Below are 16,399 nucleotides of genomic sequence, written 5' to 3'. Positions count from 1 at the left end.
ATTTAATATTCGATAGATGAATTCTTGAGAATTTTATAAATAGCTTTTAGCCATATAAATCATTTTGCTAATTAACAACATAATTAATGCTAAAATCACATTCCTATATTACTAAGGAATAGGAGAGAATAGATGGAGTTATCTTACAGAATTAAAACAATTTAAAATTGATAGATTACAATTTATACATTTTTCTCTCTCTGTCCCTCTGTACAAAGTTATATTGAAAGAAAAGATTTGTCATTACAATAATTTTACTCTATAAATTCAAAGTAGATTAATACAAAATATTATGTATATATAATGTGATTATATATAAAATAGTTGAGAGCGCACAACATATATAATGTATAAGTTATCTGTGTAAATGTATAGATTTGATTTTTTCTAATGTGATCAGAGATATCAGAGATACACAAAACTGAAATCAATTGTTTCATTAAGATAGTGATAATGACATATATAAAGAAAAAGTTTTCAATTAGTTTTGCTTTACAAAAAAAGAAATTTCAAGATATTGCTAATTACGTGTTTGTTTTTAAAGCAATAATTTTAGATTTATATATACACAGATCTTCTTTTACATACAAAAATACTTTGCCAATGTCAAAATAAGCAGACATATACAATATATCTACATATTTATCTTAATTTTCATATCTTTTCTCTCAAATATTTTATCATTTATTGTATTGACAAATCTAAAGTTATATTAAACACAAATGATACTTTTTTTTTTTTTTTTAGGTTCACGACTTTCCTCCACTGCATTATCATGATTTCTTTTTTGTATTAATTTTGAATTTCTGGGCTTGTTATGTGAATGTCCATTCTGACAAACTTCTGTCTTATTTATGTCATTTTCTGGTAAATTGACAGTGCTGAATTTAAACAATTCTAAATCTTTAGACATTACTTTTCCGCGTAATTCACGTGCTTCTTTCTTTAATAATTGCTTCTCCTTCTTATTTTTTTTCTTTTTCTTCTTTTGTACATTTTTACTATGTACAGTTTCTTTTTCTTCTTCTGAATCACTGATTTTTCCATTTTCAGATATGTCGTTGTTTTGTTTCCCATTACTTTGTAAAGCAATATCAGTTGAGCCATTCGACTGATTATTTTTCTTTGTTGATTTCCTGATGACAAAAATTATAAATATTAATATAGAGCAATTTCAAGCTGAATATATAAAATATAAAAACGAGAATTTCTGGAAATTATAAATTGTATTCTTGTACTTACACATCGAGTGAAATTCCTATCTGTTTTGCAAACTTTTTATATGCACTTTTCATTTCCGTGGAAAAAATGCTTTGGTTTTCATACATTGTTACAAGTGTCATCTTAACGGTTTGCCAATTCCATGCTTGTGGCAAATGATGTGCATGAACAGCGTGCAACAGTGCCAAGAGAAGACAGACAAATTTCTGTAGAACCTTCTTTTGTACACTAGTATCATTATACAAAATAAATTGTCCATTATCGCTTACAGATGCATTGCATAACTCTTTGCACATGTCTATGGTATTTTTACAAAGCATTGTTTCTAATTTTTTTCTCACGTCGGTATAGTTTGTGTCCATATTCAACAAACGATTATTCCTATATAAAATTACTAATAACTCAAGCGCCTGACTTCTACGGAAGAATCGGATATTGCTATCAAAAGCAGAGTTTACCTAAATAATCAAAATAAAATATTATAACAAAAGATATTCATATATTGTCAGACATAATATCTCTTTAACAAACATACCAATAGAAATGCTAGCTGCCAATTATCTTCCCAGCACAGTTGTAAAACACTCTTGAATAATATAAGTGAAAGTATGCAGTCCCTTTTTCTCATAAATGTAGTTAAGTTTTTGCTATAAAGTTCTATAACACTTTTGCTTGATAGGTTTGCTTGTTGCATACATTTTACAAGAAAGGTACAGCATTCTGTCAAATTTTCGCTTATTTCTTGACAGATCAAAGCAGACCGCTCTCCTTTTTCGATTACAGCCTTAAAGAGAGTGTTTTAATCAGCAAACTTATATTTTTTTATATTAATTGTTACAAATAATACAAATAATTACCTTCAACACTGTTGTTAATAAAGTATCATCAACACCTGTGGTATTTTCAAACTTTTTTATCCCTGATAATTTTTTTAAGCAAGTCTGAACTCTATGTTTGAGTGGTTGCTGATGTGGATCCTTTATACAGAATTCTAAGAGAGCGAAAAGTGGTACAATCATATCTAAAGCAACTGCCATAGATGGGCAAGTCCCTAAATAAATATTTAATAAATCTATAACGCGAATTCTGAAATGTGTTAATGCTTCACTTGTTTTTTCTTGTTTTTTAGAACGAACTTGACGATTCTCTCGTAAAAGCTTGAAAGCTGCTGCTAACGATTTATCTAAACGTTTGCCTTCTTCTTCACCTATTTCATCTACATCAATATCTTCATCATCAGTTTGAGTTGCAGCATCACCTAGAGCTTGACGTACTGCCATCCTTATTTTATCAGTTACTGTTTCATCGTCATCGTCATCGTCATCGTTATCGTCATCGTCATCGTTATCGTTATTGTTATCGTTATTGTCATCGTCATCGTCATCGTCATCATCATTCTCCTTTTCCTTATCATCATCATCATCGTTATTGTCATCATTCTCATCTTTATTTATATATTTAGACTCGGATCCACTTTCTTCTGATAAAATTTCACTATTTAAAGCATTTTCTTTCTCTTCATTATCTGATTCACTTTCCATACTTGAGGAATCTTCATTATCATTTTGCTTTGTGGTAAGTGGATTTTGATTATTTTTTACATCTAGTACCTAAAAAACAAAAATATAAAAGTTAAATTGTTACATATTTACTTCTTTGAACTTTTCATTTCATAAACTTAATAAATTAACAACTCTTTTCTTATTAATTAAGTAACAACTTACAGCCAATATCTGATAAACAGCAGATGAAGTCAAATACGGACAGATATGTGGAAACACACTATCAACTAATGAACGCAATAAATGATTACTCCTGGACAAAAGGGATAATAAAAGATCGACTATAACTTCAACCCATTGTGGTTCTTCTTGCGTAGATGTTGCATCGAGCTTTTTATGTCCCTTGGACTTTTTAATTAATCTCTCATAACAACATTGAAGTTCGTTAATTGACATAATTGCCATTTCAGGATCTAAGAATAATTGTAGACTCATGTGTAAATTCATTGTATGAAATATTGGTAAAGCAATTGCATTTTTTGTATTCTTTTCTAATTTCTCAATCAAATCTATTACTCTTCTCCAAGCATCAGATGCTGCATCATTCAATGGTGATCTTAACTGTATCGCATTAGACAGTAACTTGGAGTTCACATCATGAACGAGTGTACTTAATAAATTACGCACGTCGTTCAACTTTGGCAATTTATGATCCAAAGCACGATAAAAAGAATTTTTAAATTGCGCTAAAAAATAATAATTAAATATATTTTAGCACACAAATAAACAATAAATTTTGGGAAAATATAAAATACTTACGTGCTAATTCTATTCCAACATTTGACACTTCGCACAACCCATAATTGAACAGAAATGTCAGCTGTGCAAGCTTCCATTCTTTATCTAAGAGTGTCTCTCGATGACCTATCAATCTAAACCAGTTAAAGGAAATGTGTTTAATGCAATAGATATTAAGTTATGTTTTAAGCTACTTGCTCATACTAAAGTATTGCCACTTTTTGTGCTATTTAACTATCCTAAGTTTGTATTTACCTTGTTAATAATTGTGCTGCATAACTTCGCTCAGCATTTGTCCACAATTCCACTTTTATATTTTCTCTTTCTTTAATTGGTTTGTTTTCTATAATATCTCTATATAATTGGCATAACTTTTTAACACCATCTAATTTTAGATTTGCTGTAATTTTTTGGATCACCTTAATACCTGTTTTCTTTTCTATCATTAAATCACCAGGATGTAATATGAGTTTCTTCAATATATTTAACTGTATTTTTGTCTTCATATCTTTATCATTTGTAGCAGATATCACCAAATCTAAAACTTTTCTAAATGCTATTAAAACTTCATCATTATTATTCCTTTTACAGTTAGAAAATCTCTTTAACATGTGTTGCAAGAGATTCGGTGATAATAATGATGGAATCACAGTTTTATCTGTGATATTAGAAAGTAAAAGTCGTAAAAGTTCTGTAGCAATATATTCATCACTCTTTGATGGTTTTGTAAATTTGTTATCAATGGCTTTCCAAAAGTCTGCTATAAATTCAGTCAATATTAGCTTTTCACAAAATAATTTGAACACTGGATGTTGATAAGAAGCAATTCTAGGTAAGGCCTGTAATAATAGAAAAATTATGTAAGTATTATATAGTAATACATAATCTCAAATTTGTTCTCATCTATGTTAAAAATTTTTTAGATCTTCCTAATGACATACCGTTAATATTTTGACAATATCTTCCATAGACTCTTTAGAGATAATCTGTTTCACACCAAAGCGCTCCTTTAAAAACTTCTGATCAAGTAGAGATGGATGTTTGTCTCCAATAACAAGCAGTAGATAAAATGTATCCAAAGTTTGTTCAGACCATGGCTTGCCAATTTCCTTCTCGACAATGGACCAAACAACTTTCTCCATAAATTCAACATCAAGCTGAATAATAAATTCACGGAGAAATATGGCAGAGATAAATGATAGATAATTGCGTTGTTTGCCAGCATTCAAAAGAATTTCAGTAATCTGTTGTTGTATCTCATTGGTACTTTGAATGAGTAACTTGGATCTTATTAATGCACCACATAGTAGTAAACGTCCCATGTATATATCAGCATTCTCCTACAAAAGTTTAAATTAACATTTTAATATTATAAAATAACAATAAAAATTTGAAATAAGAAAGTTACAATAAAAATCATACACTTTTAGAATTTTTGCCAATTGGCTGCAATTGAGTATTGGTTATGGATAAAAGCTTTTCTATCGAAATTTCAGGATGCATCATTAAGAAAACTGTCAATGTGCTGTAATTCCCTTTTCTCGCAACTGTCTGCGAAGATCCTAAACTACGCACTAGTCTGACTAGTGCATAATTTAATTCTTTGTCATCATGATCCTGTAAAGATAAATCAATGTTGCAGTCATGTAGACATAATAATTTGTTAAATATTTAATACAAGCTGATTCTCATTTCCGCATTATCAGGTATAAGTTAAAATAGCTCAATATACGTGAGGTTATATGAATCAACTTACCGTATTTAATTGACATAAATGATTCAGTAACGTGACTCCAGCATTTAATCTTACAGATTCGTTGTTATTCTTCAGTTTGTTGAAGTTATCCAATATGAGAGAATTCATCTTGTTAATTTTTTGTCATTCAGGATGATTCGATACTACTTTCCCCACGTGCATATCGTGCGATACATAGGAAACGCATTACGGTAGCCATCTTGATTTTCAGATACTTCTATAAGACTACGTTGATCAAATAAATCCATGAATTGTTTTTTTATTTGCTTTGTTACGCATTAATTATAAAAATTAATAACTCATTAATCATTTTGTTATAGAAAATAATTTCCATATATCATTCGCAATTTTTAATAGAAAATGTAGGTCTACTTTTAATTCTCGCATTATACGACTGATAGTCATTTTACATATGCACATGTACATATGCATGTACATATACATAAACATATACATTTATGTCTCGTAAAATGCTCGTAAATACGCCTGAAATCTCCGAATGCATACTTCTTTATAGAGTATGTTCTCCGTGTCGCCAGGCGAATAAGTTAATAGCAAAACATATGTTGCAAAGAAGTATGTATTAGGAGACCATATTGTGCGAAGAGGTTTTGAAAAACTCAAGATTTATTGCAAGATTTACCGACTGTAGAGTATGAGATTTTTCGTAGCTTTTGAGATGCTCCACCGTGGCGACAATGTAGTTTTTCAAAATAAACAGAGGTTATAATTTCGAGCTTTCCAAAGCTATAATGTTTACAAACAAATTGAACAACTTCAAGATGTTTGATTATATTATATAATTTGAAATTAATAATGATAAAGCGATAATAGAAATAAAGTGAGAATGAGCGACTACGTTTAAAATAGGTACGCTCTCTTCTTCATAACATTTATAAGATTTAAGATAAACAATTATATATATATATATATATTGTAAATATCATTTATACATATAATTTGAATAAATATTTTTGTATACAATATATGATTATTTATCTTGTTCAAATATAATGTGAAATTGAATTTGTGCATCGAATCGACAGACTTATTACAATTGTTTAAAGTAAATTTTTACCACCAGATATCTTTGATTCTCAAAATGTTGCCTGAGATTTTATTGTCACTTTGGGGATGTTCAACCTGCAGATGATAGAGACAGATGTAAGTATACATTTATCATAATCACAATAAAAATAAGATCTTAACTATAACTATATATTATCGTTTTATATATATTACTAATCTCTCTTATAATCTATAGATCTTGATATGAAATATCTATATCCTGGGGAATGAGCGTAACTCAATAAAATATTAGACATTACATTAGAAGGAATGCAATGTCATATGAAACTTTATACACACAGTGAACAGTGAGAATACAAAAGGTCTCAGAAATATTGAGATAAAATATGTAGTACAAATCGCATAATTGTTCTATGTTTATAATTCGATTTCTTTATATTTTGCAGAATGTGTCACTCTGACCTATAGATATGTGCTGTGTGATGGAATGGATCAGGCGCTTGAACCATTTCGTGAAGAAGTAATTGAACTGGAGTGTACAGTCTTGAATGATAATCATACCCCTTCGTCGTTAATCCTCTGCAATGTTGAAAAATACACTTATTTATTTTTACTTTTGCATTCTATTATTCGTGAGGTAACACTATATATTTCTTCAGGAATAGAGTTTTATACCAATTGACTTGTTATTGATATATTATAAAGTTTAGATTAATATATTAATATGAAATGATATAAATTCAAATTAGAAGAATCATCTGATTCAAAAAACACACATGCGACATAACATTTGACAAGTCATAATAGATTTTATTAGAAAACATGTGAACGTTTTTATCTCTCTCTTTTTATTAATCTCATATAATTTATAATAATAATTATAATAATGATAGTAATATCTATGATGTAATGTTTTATTTTTTACAGTGGCTCAAAACTGTTGTCATGAGTTAGCGAATAAGAATCTATTTTGGTGGTTTTTTGAAAACTGTTGCACTTAGTGATGAAATCTGTGTAGTGCCATAAATAAATTTAAATAGAAATTATCTCTATTTTTTATATGAAACATACACCAAGATAAGGATCGATCATCTATGCAACATAATAATAGGTACAAATGTTATATAATCTATATATATATATATATATATATATATATATATATTTAATTCATAAAAACATGTATTTGCATGCTATACTTTTTTCCAGAATATCTTGAGTCACAACCTGCGGTGAATGATCTGAATTTGCCTGGAAGGAACGGCTCAATGGAAGGATCTTAGGAATTTTCAGAAAGCGATTAAAACGAGACTCTTACATCCCGGCGTGAACACCCCGGTTATAGATCGCCGCTATAAAAAGATAAAATAAAAATTGTCAAGTATCTCGATCTAATGGAGGTTCTTCTGGAAGCTGTCAAGCTGTCAATGGAACCTATCAAGTGAGATCTCGCATATAGATTCTTATGTGTCTGTTTGTTACCTATATTGATTTGTCGAATACGTTTATTTCTTCAGGAGTTATTTGGAAAGCAGAGAGGACATCGTATGTTCTGTCGTTAACTGTCTGCTCGAAGATTCGCCGAGCAAATTGGCCGTCGAATTGGTAAAGGACGTGCAACTAAACAACAGTTGGACGAAACAGCAGCGAAACTGAGGATTGGAAAAGGTGAATGCCGGATCCTGTCAATCCCGGTATGCGAAATTTCATTAGTCACGTTTTGAAAGCAGCTGTGTGTTGTACTGGCTGGCTTCAGTATTGTATAGCGTCAGTATTAAATATAGAATTTATATTTTCAGCTAAATCAACGTAGCAAGGTGTCTGACATAATCTCTACCCTGGTGAAGGTGTACAGCAGTCAGGATTTATTTGTCAATGAGTATCACGCATTGCTGGTGGACAGATTGTTGTCGCAATTCAACTATGATATCGAGCGGAAGATACGTCACGTGGAATTGTTGAAGGAACGCTTCGGAGAGAATGCCAATACATAAAGATTCATCAGGTGTTGAAAAAAGATTATGCGTCCAATCAATTGTCTTATATTTATTACATTACTTTATTGATACATTATCAAATCTCAAAAAGTTTGAGTAGTAGATTTAAGGTTTGTAATTAAAGCGTTTTATGTTAATTAAAGATTTTAGAGACACAGGAAATCTATCATCCTTCGATAAATTTGCATAAATTAAACTATATCGATTAATGGAAAATATCAAAACTATAGAACTATATTTAAGGGAATTATTGACAAAGTTTTTGCCTTCCGAAAGTTATTTCTTCCGTGCTAATATAATGGAAGTTATTAATCTTTAGTTAAATTAATTAATTCCTAATTTTTTGGACGTCCGATCTGTATACAAGTATACACCGTACTAGCCAATGACGCGTTTAATTAAAATTAAAGGAAGACGTATCGTTACGTACATTTTATTATCAGCCTCGTGATTGGTCGAGGTTTTTATCCCTCGCGCCTAATGTATTTATATGTTGCTAAGCGAGCCCGTCTACATAAAAGCCTAAACCATGGTATTGTAAGATCGGCATCTGTCATTATACCGATTTGAATCGAGACATTAAATCGGTCTTCCTGCGCGCGCGTAGGTTCGAAATCTCTCGTTTCAATAAATGATTAGCGAGAGCGCCATGATGCGCTCGCACGGTGACTGATTCGACTCACGCGGTCCCGGTCAGTTCCGTGCATTCAATATGGCTGGTCGAGGTAGTTACGACGATTCAAGGCAAGTATCGCTCGTATTTACGGCTCTGTCAGCCGTACAGAAGGCTCTCCGACAACGGTGCGCTCGCGACGTCTAAGCGGTGCGTCTAGCCGTCGAAGATGCCCGCGTTTCTCGCGAGTATCTCGTAATTTTAAGGTTAAGGTGGGCCGAGATACGCGCGAGTGTGTGCGGCGCAACACCTTGCGGGACGACCGTCGACACGCGGCTTTATTTTGGCCGGTATCGAACTTTACCGTCCAACACGACGCGTCGGGATCCGCGACGATTATCGCGGTAAAGAGGCCGGAAAGTCGGGAACGGCGGACGCGCGAGAAGGGACTCTGAAAGATTCGCGATAGCGATCGGCCACGATGTGCACGACGGCATTGTGATTCGCGAATTTCGGCGAAGCGGTCGAGTGCGAGGCAGTAATGACAGGATTGATATTCTCGTTTCATGAGAAGAGCCTCTATTTGTATATTTTATTTTACATCCATCTGCTTTCATAATTGTACTGTTTACACTTTTTCAATCTAAACCTGAACTACGAAAGAGCGTATCTTTACGTATTCTGAATTGTTTTCATGAATGTAGTAATTTATGAATGTTTAGCACTGTGATTTTGTAGAAGCAATCAGATGTGTTTAATATATTGAGAAATTGATTCCTTATTAACATACTATTAACAAAGTTATTTTGACAAATTATACCGATGTGTATTCATGAATATTTATAGTAATAATATACTTTGTTGTGTTTCTTCAACTTTTGAGAATTAAATTTTAAATACAAGAATGTAAAAATGTAATTGTACTTTACAGATATAATGATTTATAAAATATAGATGTATATAATAGAATATATCTAAGCACTCTATAAAATAATTAAAACATGTTTTGTTGATTAAAAAAATATCTTTTTTTATGTTCAGAGATTATTCTAGTGGTCACCGTAGCAGAAAACCGTTACCAACTGAACCACCATATACGGCATATGTAGGAAATTTGCCAAATGGAATTGTGCAAGGCGATGTTGACAAAATCTTTGAGACACTTAATGTCAAAGTCATCAGATTGGTTAAAGACAGAGATACCGACAAGTGAGTATTAATTATAGAAGAAAATATATTGGTTGTATCAGTATATATTAATTGTATTAATGTTTAATCCTCTATCTTATTTATAGATTTAAAGGCTTCTGTTATGTTGAGTTCGAAGACTTGAGTGACTTGGAAAAAGCATTGGAAATGGATGGAGCGGTAGAAGTAGATAAATGCTTGATTAAGATTGATGTAGCAGAAGGAAAACGAAACGATCGAGGTGGTGGCTTTGACAGAAGAGGTCGTGGTGGTAGCGGTGGTGGAAGCGGATTTAAAGGACGAGATTCGGGTCGTGGTGGATTCGGCGATGATTTCGATAGCAAATCTACATTTTCCAGTAAGTGATACATAACATAAATGATAGAATATATTGATAAAATTTTTTTATAACGCATATAAATATGCAAATGCTAATGTTTATATATACTTGAGAATTTTCTCTCTTGTACTGTTATATGAGACTTGATTTGTTAAATCTTATACTTAATGACAAAATGACAATATTTTTATTGATATAGGATACAGCGATAGAGGCCCACAAGGAGGGAGTAGGCAAAGTAATGATAGATGGGATTCTAGAAGTAATAGAGGCAATTATGGCCAATTCAATGACGAAACAGGTGGAAATCGTGATTGGCCACGAAGTGCAGCTAGCAGATCATATAGTAATAAACCTCCATTGCGTGCAAGCGGTCCGGAACGAAAACCCTTCCCTGACGAACTTTATCCAACAGATGCTCCCCCTCCAGGTATGTAGATATGGCATAATATACATAGACATATGCGCAACAAAAATTTTATTTTATATATCTTATTTTACATATCTAAAGCAAATTTTTATTACATTTATGTTACTTTAATTTATATTTAATGATTATTTTAGACACATCTGGAAGAAAACGTTTGGAGCTAAAACCAAGGACCGTTAAGGAACCTGTGAATGCAATCGCAGAATCGAGTAAAACGAGTTCCATTTATGGAGGTGCAAAGCCTCGAGATGAAAAAAAGGAACCGATGGAAAAGTAAAATTAATGATACAATCAATAGTCGCAATTTCCCTAAAGAAAAATTAGGGAAAGAAACATTGTTGACAAAATTTTTAAATTAATCCAAGATTCCCTTATAGTTTCCTAAAAATCTAGTGGCGACTCTTCGTACAATCAAATTGCAATGTCTTTTTTTAACTCTTACAAGGGGTCACCCGCAGGAAAGGTATGCTATAATAGACGATAAATCTATTAAAATTTTTCTAAGTTCTGCGCATTTTTAATTAAGAATAAACATTTTTCTTCTAATGTTTTTTGTATTTAAATTAACTTTTTGCGAATTCTCAATGAAAATAGAATACTTGTAACTACAATATACATAAAATGGTGTGTATGCACAATGCATGCTCCAATAGTGATAGCGATTTATATACATAAACCATGATTATTAAGATACTACACAGCTGAGTACATTTTAATACTCGTGTCAATTTAATGTTGGGTTTTGTGTCTGTAATAATATCGAGGGTATGTGTACAAACTATCACAAATATAAAAAAATGTCACGGCATGTATATTTCATCTTATACTAGTATTTCTTATCTGCTTGAGACTAGCCCGCGCGCGCGCGTTTAAAGAAGTACAAAGAAAAGTGGCGATCATACACTGGTTTCATTTCCTTCCATAGAATTTTTACTTTTCACCATACACTGATCATTGTGTGTATCAATCATTAAGAAATCATACCATTCGTTATAATATATAATAGTATATAATTGTTTAATATTACTCTAAATAATTTTTTTTTCGTCAACTCGAATGATGGATTGTGAAATATAGTACATGCGAGTGATTCAATAAATTTCTACATTCTACTGGGAACGATACAAAGGGAATGCGCCGATTATTATTATTATTATATATTAATAATTATGTAATGAATTAACTGTGCTAACAATGACGTTGAAGAGTTGAATTGCAAAACGTCGTAAAAATAGCAAATAAAACGAGAATTTGAAATAATAATTAATATTATGTAAAACAATGCTTGTATATGATACTATTTCCTGAATAAAGTAGCTGTTTGCCTCGTATCTGTGCAGTGTATTAGAGTAAGCTATGTCAGTTACAGTAAAATATGCAAAATATATAATTTGTAATTGTGAATATATATAATGCAATGCGTATTCATATTTTGTAAACTGTATCTCTAAATATACTATAAATTCAGATAAAAAGTACTGTTTTTTATAAATTTCAAATTTTATTTGCTTTAGATGTAGATGAATAAAAATATATTTGTTTCATGGATGCTATAAATAAAAAAAATATATGTATATGTGAGCAATATATATATAATTATTATTATTAAAAATATATATATGAAATATATATATTTAATAAATATATATTATATAATTAATATTATTTTTATTAATGTAATATAAAATTAAATATATGTCATTATAGATTTAATAGATTATAACATTATAAATGTAAAATTTGATAAAATTATATTGCAATTTTGTATTTGCGGGTATAAAGGAATAGCGTTCAGCTGTTGAGTTGCCACGCCTTAACTTACTCCAATTCATAATGTCCTCTCCACCCCCTCAGGTCCTCCTTGTCTAACGCTATATCCTGTATAGTCCGTACGGTGCATCCGTTCTCAAAATTCGCGAAGAAATTTTCCATTATTCGTCGAATTCGATTATAATACGACTATACAACGCTTTCAGTAGCTACTATAGTACGATTATACTTTTGAAAATCGCAAAACTTTCGTACGCAAGCAATGTGTCGATCGAAGGGGAATATCTTTGACTGAAGTATAACCTATTTTTTGTGTACTATATTCTTTGTATCGCATTCTGTCATATTTGACGCGACGTCCATTGATCTTGAAATTGAGCCGAATTGCTCGTAACTTTATAAAGAGAAACACATTTTTTGCGATACATTCGGCATGTCGAGCGAGAGCGTAAAAACAGTAAGTGTAAAATATTTTGTACTCGTGGAATATGCTACATTGCTATTATTTCAATGTTCAATATTCTTACTTTTAATCTTTAAACAGACACATACGAATTAAATAGCTTACATTTTTCTATTACTACTTATTTACTTGTGGTGAGCATAAATATAAATATAAATTTATTATTTTTATGTATTTTTTTGATTTTATATATATGTGAAAAAGATTTTAGAATACCCATACTTTCTTATTTTCCGCTTCGAATAATTATTAATTCTGAAATATGTATATCTTTTCAAGTTTGCAAGTCTCGAGACACCTGGATATGTGGGATTTGCAAATTTACCTAATCAAGTGCATCGGAAATCTGTGAAAAAAGGTTTCGAGTTTACACTTATGGTTGTCGGAGAATCTGGTCTTGGAAAATCCACTTTGGTAAATAGTTTGTTCCTTACGGATTTGTATCCCGAACGAATAATTCCTGATGCAGTGGGTAAGCATAAGTGAATTATTATGATAGCTCTTCCTTCTTTTACATGTATAATAGTGAAGTATATAATTTCTTATACACAGCTGCATATAAATTAAAATGTTCATTGTTTATTGTTAAATAGAAAAAACCAATCAAACTGTTAAACTTGATGCTTCAACGGTCGAGATTGAAGAAAGAGGGGTCAAACTTAGATTAACAGTTGTTGATACACCTGGTTATGGAGATGCAATCGATAACACAGATAGTTTTAGAGCTATCATTCAATACATAGATGATCAATTTGAAAGATTTCTTCGTGACGAAAGTGGCTTAAACAGAAGGAACATTGTAGATAACAGAATACATTGTTGTTTTTATTTTATTTCCCCGTTTGGTCATGGGTATGTGTGAATTATTATCTTGTAATATTAATTATTTAGAGTTAAAAGTAGGCACAGTAATTAATATTTATTTTTCAAAGCTAGTCTTGGCTTATTTTCTATATGAAATTTATATAAACAGTTTTTTTCTTTCTCTAATTTTGTTACTCGTTTTCAGATTGAAGCCGTTGGACATCGAGTTTATGAAGCAACTTCATAACAAAGTTAATATAGTACCTGTAATAGCAAAAGCTGATGTACTTACTAAAAAGGAAGTCTTACGCTTGAAAAAAAGAGTTATGGAAGAGATTGAAGGCAGTGGAATCAAAATATATCCTTTACCAGACTGTGATAGCGACGAAGATGAGGATTACAAAGAACAAGTACGTCAATTAAAAGAAGCTGTTCCATTCGCAGTATGCGGTGCAAATAGCTTAATCGAAGTCAAAGGAAAGAGAGTACGAGGTCGAGTATATTCATGGGGTGTTGTTGAAGTCGAGAATCCTGATCATTGCGATTTTATCAAATTAAGGACAATGCTGATGTAAGTTGTTTTTTACTATTACATAATGCTGTAATATATATATTGATGTATATATGTTCTAACAATATTTTTTTTGTAGTACACATATGCAAGATTTACAGGAAGTAACGCAAGAAGTACATTATGAAAATTATCGTAGTGAAAGATTGGCAAAGGGAGCTCCAGTACCGCCTCGACGTCAAACGTAAGTGTAATAATCACGAATTTTATGTATGCACGATATTCATTTTCTTTTGTTTACAGCCTTGCTGAATCTGAAAAAAACAGCACAGTATCAGAAAAGGATCGCATTTTGCAAGAAAAAGAAGCAGAAATACGACATATGCAAGAATTGCTGGCTGTGATGCAAGCACAGATGCAACAACAACAACCTTGATCAAATATGCATTTTTATACTGATGGTGAAGAAAGTGACTTTTCACTGTTACGTGTGCCAAAAAGATCTATAAACCTTTTTTAGTAACTTACATGACGAAGGTATTGATTTGGACGTATTATTTTTCTAGACTCATCTTCATAAGAATAATCTTATTTTGATATACATATTACGCGTTTTATACATACATTTCATAAGAATATGAAAAATAATGGAATCTATCTTTGATGTAACTTTTTGAGAAATGTGCATTGTGTGTAAGAAAGAGTTCTTGATATTTTTTTTATAAGTTAGCTTTTGTCCGGAACAAGTAATCAACAAAATTGATAAGATTAGCAGGAAAAACACTTTAATAGGTTATTCTTGTCAATTTTTCTTAAATTTATTTAACTAATTGAATTTGGATAATTGCATTATTTTTATAAAATTTTATTGTATGTGTAAAAACTGAAAATTTATTTTAAAAATTTGTGCCTGCAGTTTATTAATTTTTTATATGACTTGTGTTTTATTCTTTTTTAACTGATGGCACTGTTTAAAGTTTTATTCATATCATAAATTTATGCATATGTGTAATAAAAAGATCTAAAAAAGATTTTATCACTTAGAAGAAAACAAGACCAATGAGTCAAGATTGCAAGATTAAGATTATGAATGCAAGTGTCTAGTATACAAAATTTTACTAACAATAAGTTTCATTAATTTTACAATTTTTTCCAGATATGGAAGGGGGGGGAGGATTTTTTTTTACTTTAACTACATATCTTTTATTGAAAGAAACAAAATATCAAACATCTTATATATATATGACATAGTAAGAATTTTATCTCAGGTAAAAAAAATTACGTAATGAAAAAAAACAGAATTGTGGAAAGTGCCTTGCAATTTTTGTCATTATCATGATTTAAATATTAACATATGTACACAAACATAAGGAATTTAATTTTTTTATATTGCATAAATATGTAATCTATTTGTTGAAAACCATGTATGATTTGTTATAGATACTTGCAGAATAAGAGAAATAATGATTATTTCCATATAATTGAGCAATATATTCATAATAAATATTTTATAGGGGTAAGACATATATTGTGCTAATATTAAATAAGAAATCTTATATTGAATTGATGTAAGAACTCGTGTAATAGATCTGTTTTAAAACACAGCTCTCGAAAGTACTTCTGACAAATATCACAGAAATATGTTGATACAATATCACTTTTTTTTTTTTAGTAAAACAATCTTGTATTGTTTAATTATTAAGATTACTCATTTAGAAGCGAAAGAAGTACGAATGTGCAAAACTATTTTGAAAAAAATCCAAAGTTAATTTTAAATATATTTATATACTTAATCTATACGTATTTTTTAATAACTATTAACTTTTTTAGTTTTTGTATGAATTATATAAGACATATGTGAATGATACAGAGAAAGAGAGGTAGATGTATTTCTAGATATTCATATTATCAGTATATTGATAGAAGTAAAAAACATAATGTTTAAGATGAATGTGACTAAAGGTTTTGTAATTTTCT

The 16,399-nt window shown here is 30.5% G+C and overlaps 3 protein-coding genes and 1 long non-coding RNA gene across 6 annotated transcripts; 3 read left to right on the top strand and 1 right to left on the bottom strand.

The window, feature by feature from the left end:
* Positions 1–174: 174 nt before the first annotated feature.
* Positions 175–5,476, bottom strand: Mybbp1a (MYB binding protein 1a). Its single transcript, XM_083036908.1, has 10 exons — positions 5,278–5,476; positions 4,944–5,138; positions 4,463–4,861; positions 3,777–4,360; positions 3,543–3,655; positions 2,946–3,469; positions 2,079–2,831; positions 1,757–2,005; positions 1,243–1,679; positions 175–1,136 (listed from the first exon to the last, which is right to left on the bottom strand). Exons 1-10 carry the CDS (start codon positions 5,383–5,385, stop codon positions 713–715), a joined length of 3,786 nt encoding a protein of 1,261 aa, XP_082893034.1. The 5' UTR covers positions 5,386–5,476; the 3' UTR covers positions 175–712.
* A 1,325-nt stretch (positions 5,477–6,801) lies between these two features.
* On the top strand, positions 6,802–8,465 carry LOC145934818 (uncharacterized). The gene is made up of 5 exons (XR_014425112.1): positions 6,802–6,943; positions 7,234–7,417; positions 7,516–7,747; positions 7,824–8,000; positions 8,106–8,465. It is a non-coding gene; the product is annotated as an uncharacterized LOC145934818 (long non-coding RNA).
* A 516-nt stretch (positions 8,466–8,981) lies between these two features.
* Eif4h1 (eukaryotic translation initiation factor 4H1) lies at positions 8,982–12,249 on the top strand. 2 transcript variants are annotated; one of them, XM_083035594.1, is made up of 5 exons: positions 8,982–9,047; positions 9,958–10,125; positions 10,212–10,462; positions 10,644–10,874; positions 11,009–12,249. In XM_083035594.1, the coding sequence occupies exons 1-5, from the start codon at positions 9,016–9,018 to the stop codon at positions 11,149–11,151; spliced, it is 825 nt and encodes a 274-aa protein (XP_082891720.1). In that variant the 5' UTR covers positions 8,982–9,015; the 3' UTR covers positions 11,152–12,249. The 2 variants fall into 2 exon arrangements, with proteins under 2 accessions (XP_082891720.1, XP_082891719.1); XM_083035593.1 differs by lacking the exon at positions 8,982–9,047 and adding an exon at positions 9,096–9,501.
* A 469-nt stretch (positions 12,250–12,718) lies between these two features.
* Positions 12,719–16,340, top strand: Septin1 (Septin 1). Of its 2 annotated transcripts, XR_014425111.1 has the most exons (7): positions 12,719–13,101; positions 13,387–13,579; positions 13,701–13,959; positions 14,117–14,482; positions 14,562–14,666; positions 14,726–14,959; positions 15,579–16,340. XR_014425111.1 is itself a non-coding variant. In XM_083035592.1 (6 exons), the coding sequence occupies exons 1-6, from the start codon at positions 13,078–13,080 to the stop codon at positions 14,856–14,858; spliced, it is 1,080 nt and encodes a 359-aa protein (XP_082891718.1). In that variant the 5' UTR covers positions 12,719–13,077; the 3' UTR covers positions 14,859–16,340. The 2 variants fall into 2 exon arrangements, 1 of the variants encoding a protein (XP_082891718.1); XM_083035592.1 differs by having other exon boundaries at positions 14,726–16,340.
* Positions 16,341–16,399: the final 59 nt, after the last annotated feature.

This window comes from Prenolepis imparis, unplaced genomic scaffold, assembly GCF_030444845.1.
Source record: "Prenolepis imparis isolate NDT839.2.m4 unplaced genomic scaffold, iyPreImpa1.0 SCAF_4, whole genome shotgun sequence".
Classification (NCBI taxonomy): domain Eukaryota; kingdom Metazoa; phylum Arthropoda; class Insecta; order Hymenoptera; family Formicidae; genus Prenolepis; species Prenolepis imparis.
This window is presented reverse-complemented; position numbering and strand designations above follow the sequence as displayed.